This window comes from Lathyrus oleraceus, chromosome 6 (assembly GCF_024323335.1).
Source record: "Lathyrus oleraceus cultivar Zhongwan6 chromosome 6, CAAS_Psat_ZW6_1.0, whole genome shotgun sequence".
NCBI classification, from domain to species: domain Eukaryota; kingdom Viridiplantae; phylum Streptophyta; class Magnoliopsida; order Fabales; family Fabaceae; genus Lathyrus; species Lathyrus oleraceus.
In genome coordinates, this window is record NC_066584.1 from 165,335,045 (window position 1) to 165,350,246 (window position 15,202).

Below are 15,202 nucleotides of genomic sequence, written 5' to 3' on the forward strand. Positions count from 1 at the left end.
ATTCATATTAAATTTAATATTGATCCAAAAAATATGGGACTTTCACCAAAAAATTTCAAATATTTTTTTCTTTCATATTCTGAATTAAAATTATTTTTTGGATCATTATTAGTATTTTTCATAAATTATATGATTTTTCATTTGTTTTTATTTCTTTTAAAATATTTTTAAGTGTCCAAAAATCATGAAATTTTTTCTCCAAGGTCCTTTGACCTTGTTTGACCTATGATAAATCTCATGGCCATTTCTTTGGTGTTTTGATGAGATTTTAGGAATTGGACAAAATATATTTAAATTAAATGCACTATTTTATTATTTTTAATTGAATAAATGTCAATTAAATTGTGTTGACCATTTGTATTGACTTAATTGAGTTTGCTTGTTTGTTGTTGGGCCTTGGTCAAGGTTGACTTGACTTTGTTAAGTTAATATCATTGGATTTAGGGAATTGATGGAATGTACATTCCATCTCCCAAAATGAATGAATGATATTAATTTGGTAAAAGTCCTCCTTTGACCAATTTGTGATCTCATTCATCCCCTTCCCACATCATCTCATTCCCCTTCTTCATTCATTTCCTTTTGGCCTATGACATCTCAAAGTCCTAATGCTAGTTAATTGAAAGATTAAAATGAGTATGGATGAGATTAGGCCACACCTTTTGCATATTTTTGTGTGTGGTATGTTTCATGAGCATAGTTCATAATACTATGTCTCCAACATGCATTTACACCAAAAGTCTATTGCCCGACCTCAAATAGTTGTGACTTCTACATAAGTCCAATTACGATTGCTTAACATAGCGCTAAATTTGTGACATAAAACGCATAAGCATTCTAGATAGTGAGATTGTAAGTCTCCCCTCTTTCATGGTATTGTGTGGAAACTTGGCCTTCTTTCCTTCCTTTGGAAGATGTTTTGGTTCAAGGATCCATGCTTGTGATAAGTGGGTTGAGTGTTCTCCAAAGAATGTCTTGAAATCAAAAGCAAAACAAAACTAACTTCTAACCTACTAACTATTAACTTTTAATTTCAAGCTTTTACTTTAATGCAATTTACTTTTAGCATTTTATATCATTTGCCATTATACATATCATTCTAATTGTTTATGTTAATGTAATTTTCACTTTGTCCATTTGGACCATATTGTGTGATATATTTTGTTTGTGTATACTTTGTTTGTTTGTGTGGTCTTTGACCATTAATGTACATAATAATAACAAAAACCCTAAAAAACTTTTGAGTGGACTGTTGGCTTGATCTTGGACAAATGGACTTAGAACTTAGGCAACATTCCTATGCTAAAGGACTTTGCCAATGCCAACTTGTTGAAGAACCAAGTGCTTGCAAATTTGAAATTCATCTGATACATCTTTGAAGATCACTCTAAGATTCACCTGCAACAGGATCATGGTGTAGCTGTTATTTTGAACTTGTGACTTGTGGAATTCATCTGTTGCATGGGCTATCTTTGAAGAAGATCATGGAGTGGATAAGCTTGGACGAGGCTATCTTTATTTGATGCCTTGCTCTTCAAGATAATATAATTGTGCATTTGTGTGTTGCTTGATTCTAAAAGTTCAAGGGAATTTTGGGTTTCTACTGACATACTTGTCTATTGGATTGCTACCCATTTGGTCAGATCTTTTCAACTCTAAACTTTTAAATTTTATGCATATGATAGTCTCTTCATCTTCTCCCCAATTTGACTTGATTAATTTTAGATTCTTGGTTGAGTTAATTAGAATTTTAGGAATTTTAATAAATATTAATTGGAATTTTAGAAATTAGAAAATTTTAATTAAAAAATGTTTAGGTTGCATTATTTGGATAAGCTTTTTAATAAGAAACTAGAGATAGAAAATTAGATTAATTAGGTTAGGATTAGTCTAATTAGGTTCTATTAGATATTATGATTAGATTTAGGTTTATTAATCTTGATTAGAAATATTAAAATTGACTAGTTAATATACTTTTTTTAGAATTTTATTCTAATTAGATATTAGTGTAATTAGACCTAATTAAATTTTGGAATTCATTAGTTTAATAGGATCAATTAGTTTCTTTTAGGAAATTAAAATTGTTTAGATTTGTTAAATTTAATTTATTTTAATTTTTGGCATGATTAGAAATTTAGTTCAATGTTAATAACTTGCATAATGACTCTTTTTCCCTTAGGGCCTAAATCTTGATTTTCAATTATGATCCCTTAGTTTAAGGCTTTAATCAGATTTGTCTGATTTTATTTAGTTAATAAATTCAATAGATTTATTATTCAACTATTATTTTTTCACTACTTAACGTTGATCAAAGGACACTTTGGTCAACCAAATCCTTTGTAACTGTGATGTAAGCCCATAGCCTATTTCAAGTGATCAAAAGACCCTTGATCACTCGATATGGCAAGTTCATTACGCTCAAGCTACTGTGGATATCCTTAATCTCAGGAGCTCAAAACCTCAAGGTTCAAATGCAAGATCAAGACTTCAAGTCAACATCAATCAAGCATAGCTAGCAAAATGGACTACATTCTCAAGCACAACAAATGTGTCAACACTTAACAAGTGCGATTCAAATTGTAAGCTATAAGCCTTAATTAGTGAAGAATGATGAGATGAAGTTTCTTTTATCCTTGTCTAGAATGACTTTGCGTATGGGGCGTAGGCCCCAACTATGCAAAGCATTCGCCCTCATTCATAGGCTTTAGCATAATTCGTATCAAACAAATGTCAAGCCTTCTCAATGCAACAGACAACATGACATCACCAAGATCAATAATCAACACTTGTCGATCATAACTCAAAGTGTGTGGCACGAGCCTTAAGCAATAGAGAAGGGATGAGACTGGAGCTTTCCTACACTCATCCTGGATATCTTTGGGTGCGAGACGTTTGACTTGTGGCTCATCGTATTCGCCTCTATTCATAGACTTTAGTACAATTTCAATTACATGATTGTCAAGTCTTTCTTCTACAAAAAATGGCACAACATCAACAAGATCAACGCAGGATCTCCTATCAGCAACTTGTTAATTTTGATTCGAGTTGTAAGCTACGAGCCTTAAGTAATAAGGAATGATGAGACAGAGTTTCTCCTATCCTTATCTAGAGTGACTTTGCGTGCAGGGCATAGGCCCTATCTATTCAAAGCACTAACCCTTATTCCTAAACTCTAGTGCAATTTGAATCATACAATTGGCAAGTCTTCTTCGAGCAAACCTCAATCTTTCAACACCTCAATAGTGGAGCATCTTTTGTTATTAGCAACTCGTGGTTGTATACCCTCTTCCAATCAATTCTTTCCCTTGTAAGGTGTTAAACCTTGGCACTATTCTTTGCCTTGTAAGGTGTTAAACCTTGGCTATTCGATTTTGATCTTTGCCTTGTAAGGTGTTAAACCTTGGCTATTCGATTTTGATCTTTGCCTTGTAAGTTGTTAAACCTTGGCTATCCGATTTTCATCTTTGCCTTGAGAGTCTTGGACTCTGGCATGTGTTTCTATTTGCCTTGTGAGGTGTTAAGCCTTGGCTATTCGATTTGGTCTTCGCCTTGAGAGTCTTGGACTCTGGCATATGTGTTCTCTTTACCTTGTAAGGTGTTAAAGCTTAGTTATTTAATTCAATTCTCATCCCTGAGAGTCTTGGACTCTGGCACTTGATTCTCTTCACCCTGTAAGGTGTTAAACCTTGGCAATGCAGTTCCTTGACATCATCAGTTCTAAACTCTGGTATTGATTCCTTATCTTGAAGGTCATGAACCTTGACACTCATTTTCAGCCTTGACGGGTATTGTACCCTGGCAAATCAATCTCATTCCCTTCTGTTTCAACCGTAGTAGGCTGAATTACGATTGCTCTGATTTTCTCATTGCACGATGAGAATACGTAGGCACGAGGGTTCGAATCCTCCGCGAGCATACTTATTCAGTATTCCTGCCTTAGGGCATTCATCCATCCATCTCCATGGTGTATTCATATTCTACCTTCATTCACTTCACGTGAGATATCAGTAACCTTTGAGCCAAATACACTACCTCTTTGTGCTCCTTCTTGCGTCATCTTGTGAACCAAGAGATGTTTGGGTCATACCCTAAAACACTTATTTCTTCGTATTTTCGGAACTACCCTATAGCGACATCCATGCTAGCCCATGTACTGGTGATAGCCACCTTACTCTTAGGTTCACGTTTTCACCCTTGTTGGAGTTCAAAACACAATCCTTTGGTTCAGACCATACTGTAATCACAACTTCTTTTCACCTTCCACCATTAGTTCTTTGAACTACGGAGCTCTGAATTCCTCATTGCACTATGAGGATACGTAGGCATGAGTCCTCAATCCTCATCGAGCACTCTATCTATTTATTTTCCTTTTCGAAGACTCTTTTGCGAGTAATCCTTAGATAACACCCCTTCGAGCGAGAATAATCAAAATGGTTCCCATGGAGTATCATGGATGTTTGGGATGCTAATACCTTCCCCTTACATAACCGACTTCCTTACCCAGCATATCTCTTTCCCCCGGGTTTTATCGATGTTTTCCCTTTCCTTCGAGAATAAATAAAGTTCTATGGCGACTCTGTTGTATGTTCGAGCGTGCGATACATTCGGGTATATTTCCGCTAGCTTTAGCTGGAGACTCTGCTGGGGAAATTACTTCTTGAAGCATTTCCTAGTCGCCAAAAGGATTTGAGCCTAGTTTAGGTTGTTTTAGCTTGTTATAGGTGTTTACCTTTATGTTGTACTCACTTTATTTATCGCATTCTTTACTGCTTTAAATATTGTCTGTTATGTATATTATCTATTATACTCCCTGTTGGATTGAGATAAATTACATGAGAGAGAAGCTCTATACCCGAGCTTAAGTACATACACAAAATAACAATATGACTAGAGTCGTGTTTGACCTCCATGGAGTTATTCCGCGGTTAGGGTTGACACGAGACGTCACACCTATAGTAGATCCTTTTGGGAGCATCATTGTCCGACGAGCCATTCTTCTAAGGCAATGGTATCTCGAATTGGGTCATCGACTCTAGTAACATTTCTAGGTTACCTTTGAACACTAGAACCTACCTTTGAGGGGGATATGGGATTTTTCTGCAGGAAACCATAGCCTATACATACCCTATTCTCATGGACGTCAGACTTTTGATCCTGCATCGGGCAGTGTACACAGATTATCCGGATTAATTTCATGTTGTTAACATAAGTTATTGCATATCATTTTTGCATTGCTGTATATATGCTGGAGTTTTGATCCTGAGTTATTATGCTATCAATGCTTTGAATCTATGGGTGTTGCATAATTATTTTCATTCCATCCCCAACATGTGCATTCATGCATTTACATCTCATGACTATCAATTATAAAAAGCACACCTTATCCTTTCTCCAGCCAGAAAGACGGCGAATCTTCAACACCAGTACTTCACAAGAGCTAACAAGTCGAGAATCATGGTAGATCTAGAATAATAGAATGCTACCTACAGGGAAACCTTGGCTCAGTTCCAAGGCAGAATGGACATCTTACAAGGTAACATGAACACCATAATGGAGTACCTTCAAGCACAGAAGGCTACTACCTCAACCTCTACTGCAAATCCTATTATTGTTGTGGTTACTAATGCCATTGCTGTTACAACTTCTGTTGGTTTTTTTGCGGATACTAATTCAACCTGTGGAGAGCCAACCTATCTACCAGTCGGGTCCTAGTATGCATGTTGCTGCCTATCCCTGGGTGTTGCCTCCGAACTTTACTCCCCAAGTTTCTAATAGGAATGCTTTTATGCCATATTATTCGTTCGCTGTTCATCCTACCAATGGGAATTATGTTGCCCATCCTTGGAGCATGACCACTCACTCTCCTCAAATGGTTAATGCTGACAATTGTGAGATCAACCTAGAACAGGCTCTTCAAACTTCTGCACCGATAATTGTTGAAACTCCTAATGATAATGAAGATGAGTACAGAGGTCTTACCCTTCATTTTTGTCTTTCTCCTCAAGCTACTCAACCTGTTGTTCAAAATTTGAATCAATGTGTTCAGATACCTCCTTCTTATCCTGGGGCATCTTCTGCTGTTGCACCTCTATTTGGGTATTCTGGGGCACCCTATGCTCCATATCAGGGTCAGTATAGTTAGAATATTGGCCAGATAGTGAATCCTGGATTGATGTATCCTCAAGGGGATCCCCAGTTTGCTTCTACTCCAGTCATTGCTCAGGCAACTCCTTAGGGTGTTCAACTTCCCAATCATCAAGCTAATCCTTAAACTGCTACAAATTTCTCTTGGTTCAGATCAGAATAGACAAGCAGACTATCGGTTACTAGATGAGAGAATTAGAGCCATTGAATGTTTCTCTGCTTATGGTATGGATGTTAAGGACTTATGTCTAGTTCCTAATGTTGTGTTTCCTCCAAAGTTCAAAACACCAGACCTATCTAAATACAAGGGTTTAAGATGTCCAAGAAGTCATGTCATTATGTATTGTAGAAAGACGACATCCTACATTGATAATGACGAGCTTCTCATCCATTCTTTTCAAGACAGTTTATTTAGGGCATCCTTAGATTGGTATATAGGCCCAGAACGGAGTAAAATCAGATCTTGGAAGGGCTTGTCTGAAGCCTTTCTCAAGCAATACAAATATAACCTGGACATGGCTCCCACCAGGTTACAACTACAAAATCAATCTTGCAAGAGCAGCGAAACATTTAAAGAATACACTCAGATATGGCGTAAGATGGCTTCGAGAGTTAAGCCTGCATTGACAGATGCTGAATTAGTTGATATCTTTATGGGCACACTCCAAGGTTTGTACTGTGAGAAGATGGTTCGTAGCTCGTCATCCAACTTTTCCGACATAGTGACCATTGGAGAACATATCGAGAATGGGCTGAAAACCGATAAGATTGCTAGTATTGACAGCCAACCAGTGGCCAAGAAATCTCAGGGTTTTGCTAAGAAGAAAGAGGTTGAGGCAAGCGTTGTGATAACAAATGTCTACCCTTAAGTTCAATACACTACGCCAAAAAGGTTTTTTAACAGCGCATCTTAGACAGCGCTTTTAAAAGAAAGCGCTGTCTAAGGTTAAAATTAAAATAAAACACGGAAAATGTTCCAAAAAAATAATGAAAGCGCTGTCTAAGGGGGGGTCTTAGACAGCGCTTTCTAAAAGCGCTGTCTAAGACCCCCCCTTAGACAGCGCTTTTAGAAAGCGCTTTTAAATATAGACCTTAGTCAGCGCTTTTGATAAAGCGCTGTCTAAAGTCTTTAAATTAAAAAAAAAATTAAAACCAAAAGCGCTGTCTAAAGTCTTTATTCCCTCCATGTCACGAAAAAAAAGTTATTCCCTCCCAAATCCTAAAAATCCTACATTCTTCTCCCAAACCCTCAATCAGAGCTTGCTTCTCTTTCTCCCAAATCCACTCCCCCTTCTTCCAACCCTCAATCAGAGCTTGTTTATCCTGTGTGAAAGATTCTTCCCCTAAACCCTAACCCCGAACCTAAACTCAACAACAACAACAACAACGACGACCAAGACATTGCCATTGCTATTGCCATGGCTGCTTCTACTACCTCTCTCCCTTTCTTCAAACCCGAACCTGATAACTTCTACAACCTCAACTCCACTACTACAACAACCAACAACGTTGTTCCGTTTGTTTCAAATCCCAATTCTACTAATGATAATTTTCTCATGCACCAAAACACAAACACCATGGATTCTATTTCAAATCCACACCCTTTCTTCCACAACAACAACAACTACTTCTTCAACAATAGCAACAGCAATAATAACCCTTTTGAAATGGGATTCGAAAATGGATTCTTTATGGGAAACAACAACAACACCAACGCTTCCAATTCACCTGTTTTTATGGGTGCCTCCCTCGACCTGACTTCCGCTTCCGAGTTTCCACCGACTCTTGAACTCGATGCTTCTGTACCACCTTTTAGTGCTTCGTTTTCTATGCCTCTTGAGCTCTCTCAACCGCAACCTCAACAGCAGCAGCAATAACAGCAGCCGACCACGCTGTTTCAGAAGCGGCGAGGGGCGTTGGAGATTCCGAGATTGGAGACGGTGGGGAACAAGAAGAAGAGAAAGGTGGAGAAAAAATGGGAGGAAGATGGAAATGGTGGTGGTGAGGATGATGTTGAGGATTTCTCTGAGTTGAATTATGATTCTGATGAGAATGGAAATGATTTGAACAATTCCAATGGGACTGTTGTTACTGGTGGAGATCAAAAGGGGAAGAAGAAGAAGGGGCTTCCTGCCAAAAATCTCATGGTCGAGAGGCGTCGAAGGAAGAAACTCAATGATAGGTTGTACATGCTTAGGTCTGTTGTGCCAAAGATTAGCAAGGTATGGAAGAAGAAATCCATTCCTTTTTTTTTCTTTTTCCAGAAATTCTGTTTGCTATATTAGTTTCTATCAAGGTTTTAAATTGAGGTTGCGATAATGGTTGTGGTCGAGTTTTGATTCTTGATATCGCAGCGAATTGCTGTCAAACGCGACTGATGCAGCCTTCATCACCCATGTAGAAATATCAATAATGTTATCTTGATGTGTAATTAGACTATTTACTTGATGTCATCTTGTTGCTGTTAATGGTAGCATATCAATACATTTTCCTTTATGTATTATTGAACAACTTAGGAAGTAGAACATGCTAATGTTGGGTATTTTCGCTTGTTAGATGGACAGGGCTTCAATACTTGGTGATGCAGTTGAATACTTGAAGGAGCTACTGCAGCGGATTAACAATCTTCATAACGAACTGGAATCAACTCCTCCTGGCTCATTGCTGCAACCTTCTGCAAGTGCAAGCTTTCACCCATTGACACCCACTCCACCGACTCTTCCTTGCCGAGTCAAGGAAGATCTATATCCTGGTGACTTGCTAAGCCCCAAAAACCAATCTCCTAAGGTAATTTTTGTTTGTCTTAACACGAATTTGTTCTAAGAATCTATCAGATTTATAGCTTGTGGCTTGCAAACCATGTAAATTATTGTCACGACACGACAACTCACGCTTCCTTCATATGGATCAGTAACATAGCAAACAAGTGTATGTACATGAATGCAAACTATTTGCATGGTAATTGAGGATGTCGTTTTGACTTTGTTTCTGAAATTTACAGGTGGAAGTTAGGGTAAGGGAAGGGAGAGCGGTCAACATTCATATGTTTTGTACCCGAAGACCAGGACTTTTGCTATCTACCATGAGGGCTTTGGATAACCTTGGATTGGATGTTCAACAAGCTGTTATTAGTTGTTTCAATGGCTTTGCTTTGGATGTTTTCAGAGCCGAGGTATAGCTCTTTCTCGAGTTCCAAACTTCACTTAAACATATCTGTTATTAGCCTTCCTTGCTTTCTATTATTATGATGCTTGCCTGTTGATGTTTAATTGCTTCTCTAGGTTGTTTGTTCTGAAGTCTTTTGAGTTCAAATATTTTGAGTCAAGTATTATTGGCTTTCTTCTACCATTTGTAATTTGTAAGTTATGGTTTTGATTTATACCCTTTCTTGTTTCTTAGCAGCAATGCAGAGAAGGTCAGGATGTTCCCCCCGAGCAAATTAAAGCAGTACTTTTGGATTCGGCAGGATATCATGGTTTGAATTGATTGAAGTGTCTGATAAAATGCTACCCTTATGGAGGTACTAACTGTAGCTGCTGTAGCTCCTTGTTTGTAGACGCATTGCTTCTTGTTCTTCGCCTTAGTAAAAACCCATGTTTCAGGACAAGATGAAATAGATTAGCTTAATCTTTAGGTGGAGAAGATAGCTGTTAACATTTTCTCAATTGCGCTTATGACAAATGCGACCGCATGTTGTTCAATTTATGATTAAATTGCGCTTATGTTGCGATGTTAATTAGCTTACGCATTCAATTTCGTTTTGGGTATGTAGGAAATATGAAGAAATCACTCCACCAAAGGCGGTTGATTTCTGTCACATTACTGATAACACCTATGAGTTGAAAGAGGTAAATACCCTATTCATATACTTGGTGTTAGATAATTTCATTTTTATTACATGTCTTTGTTTATAATGTAAATTACTGTTAATGTAGGTTATAAAAATGGAAGCTGAAATACTTAAGTCACTAAACTTTGAAATGGGCAATCCTCATGTTAACACATTTCTAAAGTAAGTTCATTTTTTTTAATGTATGTTTGGACATCTAAAATCTTGTTGAAATTGAAGTAATTGGACTAATTGTTTTATTGTTCAATTTCTGTGTTTCAGTGAGTTTATTGGGTTTGCAACTGAGAATCAAAAGGTAAGTGAAAATGTTCATGAATTGTTTATTGATCATTTTAGAAACCTTTGTTATGTTTATTGATTTGTGGTTTGTATTTTCAAAATCAGACTTCAAAATTGCAAATGGAGTTTCTATGCAATTACCTTGCTGAGCTAAGCTTGTTGGACTATGAATGTATACGATTCTTGCCGTCTACTGTTGCTGCATCTGTTATATTTCTTGCCAGATTTATTATTCGACCTGGTGTTCATCCTTGGGTAAATATTCATCATTATTTACTTTAATCTATTTGTTTCTGTGATTGAGTTGGGCAATAATTTCTGTGATTAGAGGACTGATTACTAGCATCTTTATTGGCTTAATTTATAGTGTCATTGTGTTGAAACTGAACCTCACAACTGGTTTAGTCCCTAATCTCAATGTTTCAGTTGCACTTCTTGGTTTTGTGTTCATTAAACTTTGGACTAAGATTCTTGAGAAAGCAAATATTGTTTCAAAACCTTTCACTAGACAGGAGAATACCATTATTCAGACTTGTGCTGTTGCATGCTACAGTGCTTCTTATGGAGGTCATTGTTATGATTTTTTGCCTTTTCAATTCAATTGTTATGGTTTAAAGTTTAAAGTTTGGCTAAAAGTTATTTCAGCCAAACTTCGAACTTGTTTACTGACGATTGATTAAACCTTGGCTAGTAGTTTTCTAAATTTTACTTGTTTATATGTAGGTGGTTTTGGGTCTTACCGCCGGATGAAATAGTTATTTACTTTTAGTTCACTCTCTTTTCCTCAATTGGTTGTTGTCATTTGTGTGTGAAGGAGACTTTTGCCTGACATTTTCAGATTTCTTGAGGTACGGGGAACCTTCAATTATAGTTTAACATGCTTTGAACAAAAATGTTGTGAATTGTCGGCGATAGCGATACTATCGCACTATCGCATAGCGGGATTTGAACAATCGTGATACTGACGTGTTGCAACATCTTGATTTTGCAGAGTAATTTGTACTATCGCACTGTCAACTGTTAACCCTAATTTGTACTTTTTTTTGTTTACTTTCGTTTCAGCAAGATGTTGCGAACCACAAAACTCGATCTGTTGAAATTGATCTCGACGACTTAATGAACGTTAGTTTTATTGACCTTTCACTGTATTGTGATTGTGCGTTCTAAGCTTTAGTTACCGTTGATGATTTTAACTGATGTGTTTGTTTTTTCCAGTACAAGGATCTAGATGAGGAATTTCTGACGCGAGTTACTGAGAATACTCGAAGATATGTAGGGATTTTTGCTGATGCCATTGATGAGCTCATGCCGGAGCCTACTGAGGCGTTTATTGATGATGACCATGACATTTTGATGACTCAGAGGTCTGATGAAGGAACTGAAGGTGCTGATGGGTCTGACCCGCACCAGAAGATGCCTTCTGAAATCAAACGCTTTTTGTAAGACTCCAGATTTTTTGGGCTATTCAATTACTAGTGTTTTGTAATGATGTATTATTTTGTGCTAATTTGTTTCATAAAAATTATAAAACCTGTTTTCTGTGCTATTTTCTGTGCTAATTTTTGGCCTTGGCTTTTATATGTGAGACCCACTGAAACATTTGTGGGTTATTTTGCAGTGAAGTTTATGTTAAAGCATCTTCTAAAGGACGGCCTTTTACAATTAGGGAGGTGAAAGCTTCAAACATTGGCCAGCTTGTAAGATTAGCTGGTATAGTCACTCGATGCTCTGATGTCAAACCATTGATGCAGGTTGCTGTGTACACCTGTGAGGATTGTGGCTTTGAAATCTACCAGGTAGTTTATTAGAGTAATGCGAGAACTGTTTTATATAGAAAAGGAAATGAAATTGTTCAGTTCTGGTATCTGGATTAGGATTTGGAGGTCAGAAGGTTAACCAACTATGTTAAGTATTACTACTATAATTTATTTATAAGTATGATTAAACTTTGTTAGATTTTTGGGATGGATTTTTTTGGGATGGATTTTTTTCCAAGAGTTAGCTGAACATGTTCCAAAGGGTCATATTCCTCGAACAATGACTGTTCATCTTAGGGGAGAACTCACTAGAAAGGTTTGCTATTCCCTTCCAATGGAACTGAACTAACATTACTATGTCAATTGTTATCAAGTACCTGAAATGTGTCAATACATAGTTGTATTCCTTTAATATGAACTTGACCTTACCTGACAATCATATGAATAAAGTTATCTCATAAAACACCAGGGCACTAATCATGATTAATAATTACAATGATTTGGTGTACATATTGAAGTTTAACTGGCTATATTTCTGCTACTGTTTACTAACTTGCTCATTGTGTATTATCAGGTAGCTCCGGGTGATGTTGTTGAACTATCAGGGATTTTTCTTCCTATACCTTATGTTGGTTTTAGAGCAATGCGTGCTGGCCTAGTTGCTGACACATACTTAGAGGCCATGTCTGTTTCTCATTTTAAGAAAAAATATGAAGAGTAAGTTACACTTGCAGATCTTTTATTTTATAATAACCAATCCCTTTATTTTTACCCCACTTCCAATACAACAGTGCTTCTTGGACTTTTTATTCCATTTTTTGCTTGGGTTGCTGTCTACTGGGATATTGTCATGACTTGTTTGCGCGCAATGAAATTTATGCCTAGTTAATCTTATTACAGTAGTTTGGGGAATGTAGTTACATGCAGCTTCCTAATAATTTAATTGTGTCATAGATATGAACTTAGAGGAGATGAGGAAGAGCAGATCAAACGTTTAGCAGAAGATGGTGATATCTATGATAAGCTGGCAAGGTCACTAGCTCCTGAAATTTTTGGACATGAAGATATTAAGAAAGCACTGCTGCTGCTTCTTGTTGGTGCACCCCACCGGCAATTGAAAGATGGAATGAAGGTAATAAACTTCATATTATTTGAAGCGCACATGTTTAATGGAGCTTAAGATTTACATAAAAATAATCATGTTGAATTATTAGGGATAAAGACATGATATCATTTATTAAATTGTAACGGTATTAGTGATTTGTATGAAATTTTTGTTTTATTTCCTCCCTCAAACTTTATGCTAAGTTTGTTCTGCTTTTGATTTAATTTATGTTGTCTGTGTTGGAGTACACAACTAAATAACTAAATATTATAAATTTCATTTAATTGCAGATTAGAGGAGATCTACATATATGTTTGATGGGGGATCCTGGTGTTGCCAAAAATTTTCGTATACCTTAGACAGCGCTTTTGTAAAAAGCGCTGTCTAAGGGGGGGATTAGAAAGCGCTTTAGGCAAAAGCGCTGTCTAAGGGGGGGCTTAGACAACGCTTTTTGAAAAGCGCTGTCTAAGGTATACCTAAAAAAATTAAAATAGGAGGGTCTTAGAAAGCGCTTTTGGCCAAAGCGCTGTCTAAGGGGGTGGGGCTTAGACAGCGCTTTTCAAAAGCGCTGTCTAAGGTATACCTAAAAAATTTAAAATAAGAGGGTCTTATAAAGCGCTTTTGGCCAAAGCGCTGTCTAAGGGGGGGGGGGGGGGCTTAGACAGCGCTTTTAAGATTTAAAAAAGCGCTGTCTAAACCTTTAGCAGCGGAGGTTTAGACAGCGCTTTAAAGCGCTGTCTAAGGCTAAAAAAAGCGCTGTCTAAGGTCTTGTTTGTTGTAGTGATAACTTATGGCTCCTATACCATACTACCCTTATTCGTACATTGCCGCTCCTCAATATCAGCAACCTGCATACCAACCGCAATATCAGCAGCCTCTACAGGCTCTAGTTTCTCAGAATCAGCAAGATAACAGAAACCATAGTCAAGGTCAGCGCATACGGTTTGATAGAAAGCGTCTTCATCGTGACCCGATCCCTGTGTCATATGCTCAATTACTCCCATATCGTGTTCAACAAGGAGCAATCGTGCCAAAGGAGATTCCACCTGCTACATTCCTGTATCATGCAAAGCACAACCCTAATGCTTCGTGCGCCTATCTCGCCGGGCATATAGGTCATTCTACCGAGGATTGTTGGCCTCTCCAATCAAGAGTACACGAGCTTATTGATCAGAAGGTTTTGTCATTCTATGAAGCAGGACCTAATGTCATAACCAACCCGTTGCCAGACAACTGTAGACAGATTGTGAACACGGTTAGTCGTGAAGATTGCTCAGACTCAGTTTCTTCTTCAGAGGAGTATTAAGGCTAGCAATATCATATTGATTCAACCATGTCTCATTTGTAATATTTTCTTGTTTGTTAATTGTTGTTCCTTTCTAAAACTTGTCTGGTTTTCAGATGATAAAAATAATGAAATAAATGTGCATGTTTTGCTTAAATCCATTCGTGTTCACTCATATTTTATTTTATCTGTATCAAACTATTTGTCAAATAAAATCAAAAGAGAATGATGCAATTAAAAATGCGCAAGATCGTTGCATGTATGCTTTCAAATAAGATTATGCTAATGATGTAAGGCATTGTTCCATCCCTAAACACTGGAGATATAAGGAAGTTAATCCCTAGTCAACCCCTTTGGGCCTTGAAGTAGGAGTTTCTTTCTTTATACACATACAACCCTCATGTTTAACTAGGGAAAGGGTAGTCTTCAGTTAGTTTGAACTTGCATTCAAATTTCAAAAGGAGGATATCTCATGAAGTGATCAATCAAATCATAGCTCTCTCAAGAGGATGGAATCACAAATTCAAAATGGTTATCCCCTACCAATAAAAAGGGTGAGATAGTCATGAACCGTGCAATGAATAAAAAAAAGCAAAGTATCACAGGATTTTCTCCAATACAAAGGAAAAAAGAGATGAAAAAAAAGCAAACGAAAAGCCCGATAAGTCAAGGCTTGAAAACAAGATTGACTTAGGCAAAAGTTAGGGTGTCCTGGTGGGCTTCAGACCCAAAGGATCAACCCGGGAAAAAATAAGGGTAAACAAAACAAAAGAAATAGAGGA

General features: G+C 37.2%; 1 protein-coding gene and 1 pseudogene across 1 annotated transcript; both read left to right on the forward strand.

Moving 5' to 3' along the window:
• The first annotated feature begins 5,623 nt into the window (after positions 1 to 5,623).
• LOC127094566 (uncharacterized) lies at positions 5,624 to 9,849 on the forward strand (annotated as a pseudogene).
• Positions 9,850 to 9,923: 74 nt separating this feature from the next.
• Positions 9,924 to 13,579, forward strand: LOC127097635 (DNA replication licensing factor MCM7). The gene is made up of 11 exons (XM_051036131.1): positions 9,924 to 9,992; positions 10,080 to 10,156; positions 10,256 to 10,289; positions 10,379 to 10,840; positions 10,997 to 11,121; positions 11,336 to 11,395; positions 11,489 to 11,712; positions 11,892 to 12,069; positions 12,605 to 12,747; positions 12,985 to 13,162; positions 13,426 to 13,579. Exons 6-11 carry the CDS (start codon positions 11,390 to 11,392, stop codon positions 13,492 to 13,494), a joined length of 798 nt encoding a protein of 265 aa, XP_050892088.1. The 5' UTR covers positions 9,924 to 9,992; positions 10,080 to 10,156; positions 10,256 to 10,289; positions 10,379 to 10,840; positions 10,997 to 11,121; positions 11,336 to 11,389; the 3' UTR covers positions 13,495 to 13,579.
• The last annotated feature ends 1,623 nt before the right edge of the window (positions 13,580 to 15,202 follow it).

Bases quoted from the DNA above. Each gene is read 5' to 3' on its own strand.
- LOC127097635 (XM_051036131.1), top strand. The intron at 11,713-11,891 runs GTAAGACTCCAG...GTTATTTTGCAG, and splicing joins TCTGAAATCAAACGCTTTTT to TGAAGTTTATGTTAAAGCAT. The intron at 12,748-12,984 runs GTAAGTTACACT...ATTGTGTCATAG, and splicing joins TTTAAGAAAAAATATGAAGA to ATATGAACTTAGAGGAGATG.